This window comes from Merops nubicus, unplaced genomic scaffold (genome assembly GCF_000691845.1).
Source record: "Merops nubicus isolate BGI_N331 unplaced genomic scaffold, ASM69184v1 scaffold16533, whole genome shotgun sequence".
Taxonomy (NCBI): Eukaryota; Metazoa; Chordata; class Aves; order Coraciiformes; family Meropidae; genus Merops; species Merops nubicus.
In genome coordinates this window covers 1,355-11,791 of record NW_008597037.1, presented here as the reverse complement: position 1 = coordinate 11,791, position 10,437 = coordinate 1,355, and the positions used below count along the sequence as shown (strand labels likewise).

The window sequence follows — 10,437 nt, the reverse complement described above, 5'->3', positions numbered from 1 at the left end:
CGCAGCCGCACTGGGCAATCTAGTCCAGAGTATTGTCACCCTCATACTGAAGAACTTCTTCCTAAGATCCAGTCTAAACCTGCTCTCCCTCAGTTTAAAACCATTTCCCCTTGTCCTGTCACTGCACACTCTGGTGAAGAGTCCCTCTGCAGACTTCCTGCAGGTTCCCTTCAGGTACTAGAAGGCAGTTACAAAGTCCTCCTGGAGTCTTCTCTTCTCCAGGCTGAACAACCCCGGTGCCCTCAGCCTATCCTCAGAGCAAAGATGCTTCAGCCCCTGGATCATCTTTGAGGCCTCCTCTGGACTTGTTCCAACAAATCTATGTCCTTCTTATGGTGGAGACACCAGAACTGGACGCAGTATTCAAGGTGGGGTCTCGCAAGAGCAGAGTAAAAGGGGAGAATTGCCTCCCTTGATCTGCTGGTCACACCCCTCTTAATGCACCCCAGGATGCGGTTGCCCTTCTGGGCTGCATGAGCACACTGCTGGCTCACGCTGAGCTTCTTGTCTATCAACACCCCCAAGTCTTTCTCTTCAGGGCTACTCTCAACCACCTCTGTACCCAGTTTGTAATTGTGCCTGGGATTGGCCTGGCCCAGGTGCAGGACCTTGCACTTTGACTTGTTGGACCTCATGCAGTTTGCATTGGCCTATTTCTCAAGCCTATCAAGGTCCCTCTGGATGGGCTGCCTTCCCTCAAGTGAGTCCACCACACCACAAAGTTTAGTGTCATCAGCAAACTTGCTGAGGGTGCCCTCAATGCCACCATCCATGTTCCTGGCAAAGACGTTAAGCAGCACTGGACCCAGGAGAGACCCCTGAGGAACTCCAGTTACCAGTGGCACACTCTTCCCATGGAACATCAGTCTGCCCACAGCCACAGCCACACACTTTGCACAACAGTAATGAACGCAGATGGAAGAATCAACCCTTTTCAGACCCAATGTGTGGGATGAGAATTCGGCACCAAGTCCTAGGCACAGACCAATGGGTTTTGTTCTCCTCGCCCCACCCCAGAGGGGACACCTTTGGGCAAGACTTGTGGCTTCAGCTACGCCAAATGTGTTTTTCCCTGGGACATTATTATAATCGCAATTGCTTTTTAGAGCTATATAGCTAGTCTTCACCCTAGTGTATTTGTCACCAGCAATCTTAAAGTCTCTGTATGTTGTGTGTGAAGAACCCGTGCTACTCGTGCATCTGATGGCTACTGCTGAATGTGACCAGACCTCCAGCCACAGGCTGCTCGTGCAGCTGGGGTCGAGTCACAGCTCTCATTGGTACCTATTAAGAGATAAATTCAGCCGCCCTCCCCCCCCTCTAATATCTCACCACCAGCTAGAAAGCAAGGGGGTTTGTCTCTCACCAAATTAATTTCTCTTGGCTCAGACTGAAGCCTCACAGCCAGACCTGCCGCCTACACCACCGCAGCTCCGGCCTTAGCGAAGGTGAGGAGACAGCACTGCTGTCTGGGGCTGCTGGGGGTGTTCCTTGCTGGAGACACGACTGAGCTGTCCCTGTCCCTGGCTTGTGCCTGCCCCTGAGCCCTGGACCCTGACAGAGGCTCTCTGTGGGTGAAGAGTCCCTGTCCTGAGCATCACCCGGGCTGGGCTCTGGGTGGTCCCTGGGCAGTTGCTCCCAGGTCCCTTCCCCTGCAGGGAACAACCTGGGAGTCCTGCGGTTCCCTGTGGCTCTGCCTTGGAGCTGTGACCTCCATCCCCTCCACATGTGTTGGCTCTGGGGCAGAGCTGTCCTCACCTGGCAGTGTCAAGACCTGTCCCTGGATGGAAGACTCCAGGGATAGGAGGTCTCACCCACTCCCCTAGTGACCATGTCCTGGAGCTTCCCTGCTCTGGCTGTTCACCCAGGAGGTTGCACCAGCCAGGCCCAGGACAGTGAGTCCCTTCAAAGCCACCAAACAATAAATAAGGAGTTGGGACCCCCATGTGCTGCTGGCAGGCGCAGGCAGCAGAGCAGCAAGGAGAGCGAGGTGTGGGGCACATGGCCAGGCTCCCCAGCTCGCTCCCTCCTTCCCAGGCAGCCAAACTGCTGCATCTGCAGCAGAGGTTTTGCCACGTGGGATTGGAGTGGGCTGCGAGTTCCTGGTTCATGCCTGATTCTGGCACCTTGGGCATTTCAGTTCCCTAAACAGCACTGAGGAGGAACAACTCTCCTCCAAAGCTTTCTGGTGTGACCGGGGAAGCTGACTGTGCTGTGAAATGTGGGATGTGGTGTAGCTCAGTGGGGTGAAGGTGGCCATGCTGCTCTGCCTGACCTGGCTGCTGCTGCCACACATAAAGAGCAGGGTTTCTGCAGTGTGTAATGCTGGCTTTTTGGAGACACAGAACCAGGAATATAATAGGACTAATGAGAAGAGTCACCCAGCTGGAGATGGACGTTTGGTTGCACTGGGCTGGCAGGGCTGAGCACTCCTCTCCCTGTGCCAGGGCTCCACCAGACCATAGTGGAGAAGGTGTCTGCTTGTCCCCCTGTGACCCCATGTCCCCACACAGCCCCACAGAAAAGCAACGGCAACCACCAGCACCCTGGGTAGTGAGGGCAGACAAACAGACAAGCAACTGCAGGATACCCAGGCTTTATTGCAAAACTGCCTTCAGTTGGCAGCTCCAGCTCAGCAGACACAGGCTCTCTGCACCCCATACCCCTTCCTCTCCAGTACAGGGGCTGCCAGGAGGGGCTGAGGCTTCACAGAGCGAGAAGCACCCAGACCTGAGCAGCTCCCAGTATGGGGTGGCTGTGATGGATGGCACAGCCCCAACAGGGTAGGGGGCAAAGGGGCAGGAGAATGTCCCTGGGGCTCTGAGGTGGTCGGGATGGGTAGGCAGCTTGGTGACCTGGGGCTGCTGGCCTCCTCGATGAGCTGCAGATTTTCCTGGTCGTGATTCCTCAGCCTGCACCTCACCCAAGCAGCCCTACCTGCCAGGGCCAGTGCCACGAGCACCTTCACACCCAGGAGGAGCAGCAGGATGATGACACCATGCTGGGACCTGGGTAGGGAAAAGGAAATGATGCTAGAACTTGAGTAGAGTCTGGATAATGAGGATGGGGACTGGGGCACTGCCAGCTTGCAGCAGCTGCCCTGCTTGCCCCCAGATGCATCTTGGGGCTTCTGCAAAAAAGGGGACACAGGGCTGGGGGACGCATGCAAGGGAAAAGGTCTCTTAGGCTGGAGGATGATTTCTGGGGCTTGCCCAAAGCTTGCACCATGACTCACAGCACTGGAAGCTCCCCACAGCCCGGGAGGCACAGAGAGTCGGTGGCGAATGAGCCCACGTTGCTGCCTTCTGTTGTGGTTGAAACAGATGTGAAGAAAGCACAGGGAGTCAGAGCAAAGAGGAGACCCCCTGCAGCCCCCTGCACAGGCAGCCTCTGCCCATGGAGGTGCATGAGGTGGAGATGGGGTCTCTGGGCAATGAGGAGGAGGAAGAAGAAAAAGGGGGATTTACTGGGAAGGACTGGGAACCCCCAAAAAAGGGCTTGTGGGAGCAAAGATGCTGAACAGGAGTGAGGGAGAGGGTCTGCTCTACATAAAACTCCATACAACCTCCTGTCTGTCCCCAAAACCTGCACTGGGGCAGCCTCCAGCAGGTCTCAGTGCCTGTGAGGAGCTTGTTCTCACTTTGACAACCCCTGTGTTCCCCAGTGCCATGACCCAAGTGACAGGCTCCATCTCACACCCCGACTTTACCTGTGGAGACCGTCACCTTGGTGGTGTGCCTCAGGTTGAACCCCAGTTTCCTCTTCACCCCACAGTAATACCAGCCTGTGTCCCCCGGTGTGACGTGGCTCAGCGTCACCGTGAACGAGTGTGCCGTGTGGTTGTCCCTGATGGACACCATGCCCTGCGTCCTCATCGACTCTGAGCCGTCGGTTTGCGTGATGTAGGTCCAGCAAAACCAGAGGGCGCCCGGGCGGCACCAGTACTTGGAGTAGAGCTCATAGCCTGGCTCGTAGCTGCAGGACACTTCCAGCGAGCCCCCTGGCTCGGCCACCAGTTCCGCAGGGCCTGTCACCGCCCAGCCACCTGCAGAGGACAGGGAGAGGAGCTGCAAGCACATACCGGCATTGCAGTGGGGAACTTGGAGGGATCTGAGCCCCGGGTGCTCAGGGACATCCTGTCCTGAGGGAAGCTGTGCCCATGCACGCAGGGAGTGGTGATGAGAGGAGATGTGATGTCCCCAGTCGTTAAAAATAGCCCCCATCAAGTGTGCATGTTATTAAATGACCAAAAAGCCTGACGACCCAGGTTCATACGAGAGCAACACAAGCATATGTCAGAGATCAGGCTCAGCAGCAGTCCAGTGGCCACGAGAGCAGGGTGGTGGCAGCTGGGCTCTAGCCATAACTGCCTGGGCTTTCTGGGCTGGCTCCATCCCCTCAGCCTCTCTGCAGCTTTGCCAGAACCCATGGGGTGGGGACTGCCTGATCTGTGCTCCCGGGTCTCACCTGGGAAAAGGGTCCAAACCAGGAAAATCCTCATCTTCCAGCTTCTCACTCTGGATGTGGACTTCTCCTCGCAGTCCCTCATGCAGCCTGCGGCTCACAGCCAGGTTTACACACCCCGAGGTGTTCCAGGAGTTTCCCAAGCTTCTGTCTCCTGTTGTTCCCTTAGGCAATGTTTATCCACAGACCCCGGATGTCTTTTTTTAAAGGCGGTTGCTTCCTCCCCTTCACCCAGGGACCATGACTCACCCTGGGGGTGTCTCATGAGAGACTCTCTACTTCATTCTGAGACAGCCACCGGTTCCCAGAAAAACGCCAGACTGCAGCAGGTTCCTCCACTGCAGTGCCCATCCCAGCAGGAACGTAGCCCCTTCCCTGTGCCCAGACCCCAAAGGGCTTCAGGGGGCTTTGCAGAGGGGCTGGGCCAGAGTGGGGGTCTGGGGACCAGGGTAGAGTGAATGGAGTGAGCCCCCGCGAATGGACTGGTTGGGACTGCTGGGATTCCCTCCCGGTTGTGGTGGACTGGGATGATGGACTGGGATGAACAGCCATCCCCACTGCACTGCTGCTCCCCAGCTCCTGACCCGGCTGCCAGCGTGAGCAGGGCTGCTTTCCTTTGTTTTCTCAAGCAGTAGTGCGTCACTTCCCTCCCCCCTCAAACCACCTTTTTTGGCATAGCTATGGATTTGGAGTGACAATGCTGCTTTTCTCCCCAGGTTAAATGTTTCCACCAAAAGTTTCAGAAACCCAAACACAAAAAGTAGAGCTGCTTCCCTGGCAGCTGCCTTGCTGACAGCTCAGTGTTCCTTGGAAAGAGGAGAAAGCACACACCCCTGGCCCTGCCAGAGGCTGAGGCTGCTACCACCCCCTGACCCGTCCCTTCCCTGTTCTGTGGCATGGCAAGAGGAAGCTCTGAGTGTCCTTTCTGATCATCAGGTAACCTCACTCATTCCCAGTCAACCGGGTGATGAGCTGTGAGCCGAGTCACTGTGAACAGCAGCAAGGTTCACACACAAGAAGTGGCTGGAGATTGCAACTCTGCTCTCTGCTGATAAGCCTTCATGGAACTGCTGGGCAGCCCAGGCTCCAGCCGCCTCCCCAGCCGCCCTCGTCTTCCTTGCCTGGAGTATCAGTTCCCATTTCCCCTTCCTAACACAGCCCCAGCAGTGTCAGCGTGCCCCAGGAACCCCCAAATGGGATGACAGCAGTAGAGCAGCTCTGTGGGCACACTACATTGTCCCCTCTCCCCTTCAGACTGAGTCCCCACAGAGGGACTCCTGCAGAGGAATTTCTTTATCAGATTTATCTGAGCTCAAAGTAATCTGTTCACTGTCAAGCTGGGGAAACATCCCTCTCCTCAGCCTGTGCAGGAATCAGATATGTGGTTTCTTGCCAGCTGAGGGGCACAGGTCAATCTGCCCAAGCAACGCAGGGGCAAAGGGGTCCTGCAGGCTGGGGGATGGTGCCAGCATGGCCTTGGGCTCCAGCATCCTGGGCAGAGCTCTCACACCACTGAGATGCTGCAGTGACAGGACAGAAGCAGCTGCCTCCTGCAATGCTCCTTTGCTACAGCAAGGACACCCCTGGGGGGATGATCACAAGGACATCCTTGGGGGGGGCCTCTCAGGGACCCTCTGAAGGATGCTCTGCTAGAACAAGTAGGAATCCTCTTCTTCAGGAAAATGGCCAGGAGTCCCTGTCACCTCCTCCTGACACAGACTATTGGTGTGGGCTTTTAGCAGGAACCATGCAGTCTCTCTTTGCTGCCCTATGAAACCCGGGTGCCTGGAAACCCTCTTCTGCTTCTGCCAGAAGGCTTTTCGGAGAAGAGCTGCCTCTGCAGCCTTCTGGGTAACTTCGCCTTTGCCCTGCCCCAAAGCCAAGCCCCCTGGTCTCTGCTGCCCACCACTGCACTTGGGGAAAGTAGAGAAGGAAAATATCCGTGAGGCATTTCCATCACTGCTGGAAGAGGACATGGGTTTTGGAAGGTCAGCACAGACCTGGTGAGCCCTTATCCGCTCCATCAACACGAGAAGATCCTGCTGTCACCTGGGAGGAGAACCCAGGTCAAGATCAGGAGTTTTTTCCCCATCCTGCTTACTGGGTGGCTGAAGGCTCAGCCCTGGTTTCCTGGAGCTGTATATCCCTGGCTGTGGCTGTGCTGGGTGCCAGCTGCCTTCGAAGGAGCCCTTTGCCATGGTGCCATTCCTCAGCTTCAGCTCATACAGCTGCTCATCTGGGCCAGGGAGACCCGCACCAACAACTTCATTCCAAACTCCCTCAGCCTGAGCCATATCTTTGCCCTTGCCTGCAGCTCCAGCAGCTGAGGAGGTCATAAGCAGTGGGATGGCTTCGGCAAAGTCCTCAAGAGGCTAAATTCAGCTTTCACTTTCTGTTTAAGAGTTTAAAGGCTAATGAGGAAATAAGTTCTGCTTTTCAATGGGGAAAATCTGATGCTGAAGTGGAGAAATATGCTGAGGATGGCTAAACCAGTATGGGCCAGTGGCCCATATGTCCTGTTTGTTCCCATATGCTGGGCTGCTCTGGGCTGCATTCATGAGAGGAGCTGGGACTTTGTTTCCATCTGTCCTGGAGTCTGTGCCACCCAGACCCATCCCTGAAGTGCCCAGGAGTAAAGATGCCAGGTTGAGGGAGCTGCTCCCCAGCAAGGTGTGACACACCATCTCTCCCAGTGATGCTGTACTGCTGATGGCACCCAAAATCTGCCAGCGGACCACGATATGGCAGAGGAACGAGCTCTTTGAAATACAGCTAAGAAGATACCAGCCCACCTGAGAACCCGTCAGGCAGGAGAGGCAGACACCAAGTCACCCTGCAAGGGTTTTGCATCCCACCGGAGGGCTGTGGGAAGTGCATCCCTGCCACTGCCTGGTGAGCCCTTCCCACCCTTCCCCAGGGCTGGGAGGGGGATCGGGAGAAGTGGTTCAGAGGTGGAGGCTGCAGCTGGAACGTGAGCAGGGAAGGTGCCTACAAAGGCACTTGCTGGCTGGGGATTTCGAGGGCTGCTCGGTTACCCTAAAGCAGCCAGAAGCACTTCTTCGAAGAGCCACTTCAGTAGAAAGGTCATGGAAATTTTCTAAGCCACATCCGATGCTATTGCCATCAGATGAGAGGTATCATTTCCCCTTCCCTTTCTCTGTTTCAGGTTTGTTTTCTAGATAGGATGAGCAGCTTCCCAGGACAGCACTGGGGCTGGGATTCCTAGCACAGTCTTGGGCCAGTTCCTCCCCATCACTGCAGCCTCCAGGACCAAATTACCCTCTAGAGAGCTCCTGACTCCATTGCAGTGGTGGAAAGCAGGGCTCCTTCCTACCCCTGAGAACACTGCAGGGATTTACAGCCACCCAGCACCGATGCTGCAGCTCCCAGGCTGGGTTTTACTCTGATAGTTCTCCTTTCATGAGGGTGTCAATGAAGGTTTTGCTCTGGCTCAGTGCCTGGGTCCCCAAGCCCCTCAGTAGCCTGTGAACATGCTGCTGGAGGGGAAGAGCAAAATGGGAGCAGGTAGGAGTGAGAACCCATGGAGTGCTGACATGAGAGGTTCTGTCACACAAGAGGCTGCAATATTTATCCCAATTAAAGTGTCAGGTTGAAAGTGGTGAAACCAGAAAGGCAGCAGAGCCATTCAGACAGAATCCAATGCAGCAGAGCATGGTGCAGAGCCACGCACCATGGTCCCCTGCAGACATGGAGAGAGCTGGAACACAGGAGTGGGTGCTGGGGTGCTCCAGCTGGGGCACAGGCATGGGTGCTGGGGTGCTGTAGACATCCCGGGGAGGATGAATGAATGCAGACACTTGCAGAAGAGGCTGCAACGAAGAGCGGGGGAAGGCACCAGGCTCTGCACCAGCATCTCTGCAGGGTAGCTGTGGCTGGACAACGGGGCCAGGGTGGGGTGAGCTCTGTTCTGCTGTGCTGTTGAGCCAAGACCCTCTCTCTTTGGGCAGCAAATGATTGGGATACACAAGCCCAAGCTATTCTGTAAGAGAAGCAGCACTGCTGAAACATTTCTCAGGAATCCCAATGATGCATCCGACAGGAACAAATCACTTTGTGTTTTCATCTCAGCCACACTGGAGGCTGGAGCAGAGCACTTGCGTGCGGCTCAGTGGCCGTGTCAGTGAGCAAAGCAGCCCTGGCAGCAGCGGAGCCACCGCTGGCAGTGGGGACGTGGCAGCAGGACATGAGCTGACCCCTGTGCTCCCACAGCCTTTTCCCAGCCCCTGCCCAGCAGCTACATGACATGGAATAACATGACTGGACGCTGGTTTTGCCCCGGCTCTGGAGAGCTTCTGAGTGCGAGTTTAGCCTCTGATGGTGGCCTTAAAAAAAGAAAAAGGCTCAAAGCCCCCGTGGGGCAGGCAACGAGCGGATCGATCAGTGCCTGCACACCTCAGTGCATGGCACAACGCCAGCAGATCCTGCCAGCTCCCATCCCACCCCCTCTACCGACCACACCTGAGCCTTTCCAGAGTCCTCCTCAGCTCTGGGCTTCAATTACTTTTCCAGCCTCAGTCGGGGCCCTTTGAACAATAATCCAAAAGCAGGCTGTGCTTTCATGGGCAGATTTGGTAACTTTGGTGAAACTGTCTTTATGAGATAAGGCTGAATATAATAATTGCTAAGGCAGCTCCTTTAGTGCTGGCTGAATGAACACACGCTGTCTGATCTCTCCCTTCCGCTGCCATCTCAGATAATCAAGATAAACCCAGGTCATTCCCAGATCTCCTGATTTAGCAAAGCTAGTAAAAGAGAAATCCTTGCAGACTTCTTGGTGGTGCTGGATTTACTCTGGGCTGTGCCTTAAGCTGGACTCCTCAGCCAGAAAGGGCTAAGGCAGGGGTTAGTTATTGCAGAGAAATAAAGAAAGCAAAATTCAACACATTCAGGGGATGAAATTCTGACTCCTCGCTAGTTCATGGGGAAGGAATAACTTTGGCAGGCATCAGGTCTTCCCCAAAAAGTGTTGTACATGCAGTTCAGGGAGATACTACAGTGGTTTGATGGAGTTGGGCAGCTAAGAATGAACAGGAATGATCAAGTAGAGTAAAGCAGAAGCTCCTGAGTGAGCTGGATTTAAATCTTCCACTGTTACAACTGTACTTCTGCAGGCAAATAGATAAGTAATTAAGCTATCAGAGACACAGTCTACAAGCAAATGATCGAACAATAGGGCTAAATTGCAGGTTCATTTGAAATCATTCCTGCCGTTTGCATGTCATTTCCTCTGATTTCACCACTCTGCACTAGTTTCAGCTGGTCAGCACTTGCCCGGGGCTGTAAATTACCCGCTGGCTAGGAGGGTGTGAGTTTTGCTTTGGATGGTGGGGAAAGATATTCGTTGGTGTGTGAGAGGAGGAAGGTGATGCAGGTGTCATGAGGCTGGGCTCCAATAAAGCTGCTGATACCGATTTATCTACAATGGTCAGAGCTATAAAATGGTATAAAGCCCTTGGAGCAGTGCCAGGCTATGCTGGTGCCTGTCTTTTGCCAGCAATCTGTGTTGTATCATTAAGCTGCATTAGATTTGGCAGCATCATGATAGATAGGAAAACATCTTCCTCCAGAGCGCTGTTAAACCTGCAGGGCCAAATGTATCTCTGGTGTAATGCCAGTGCCTGCAGTAGGAAAGGAGAATTTGGCTTTATGAGGCCCTCCTCACCCAGCAGCAGCTTCTCACTGTTCTCCTTTGCAACTCAGAAAAGGGAGACAAATGTTCCTGAAGCTGAGATGGGTCAGAGGATGCCCTCAGAGCCCCTCCTATAACAGGAATGTGCTGGGAATCCCCCTCCACAGGTAAGCAGGGCTGGAGCCTCAGAGCTGGTGGTGTGTTATGGGTTTCCTCTCCTCTTCACTGAGGGTCAAGTTCATCCCAGCCCTCTGGAGAGGTTTATCTGAATACCAGCACAGCTTGAGTGCCCAGAGCAGAGACACATGATACCTGCAGTAGAT

The 10,437-nt window shown here is 54.7% G+C and overlaps 1 protein-coding gene across 1 annotated transcript; it reads right to left on the bottom strand.

The window, feature by feature from the left end:
* Positions 1-650: 650 nt before the first annotated feature.
* LOC103769390 (CMRF35-like molecule 7) lies at positions 651-4,501 on the bottom strand. The gene is made up of 5 exons (XM_008936580.1): positions 4,468-4,501; positions 3,710-4,045; positions 3,236-3,305; positions 2,938-3,008; positions 651-799 (listed from the first exon to the last, which is right to left on the bottom strand). The coding sequence occupies exons 1-5, from the start codon at positions 4,499-4,501 to the stop codon at positions 651-653; spliced, it is 660 nt and encodes a 219-aa protein (XP_008934828.1).
* Positions 4,502-10,437: the final 5,936 nt, after the last annotated feature.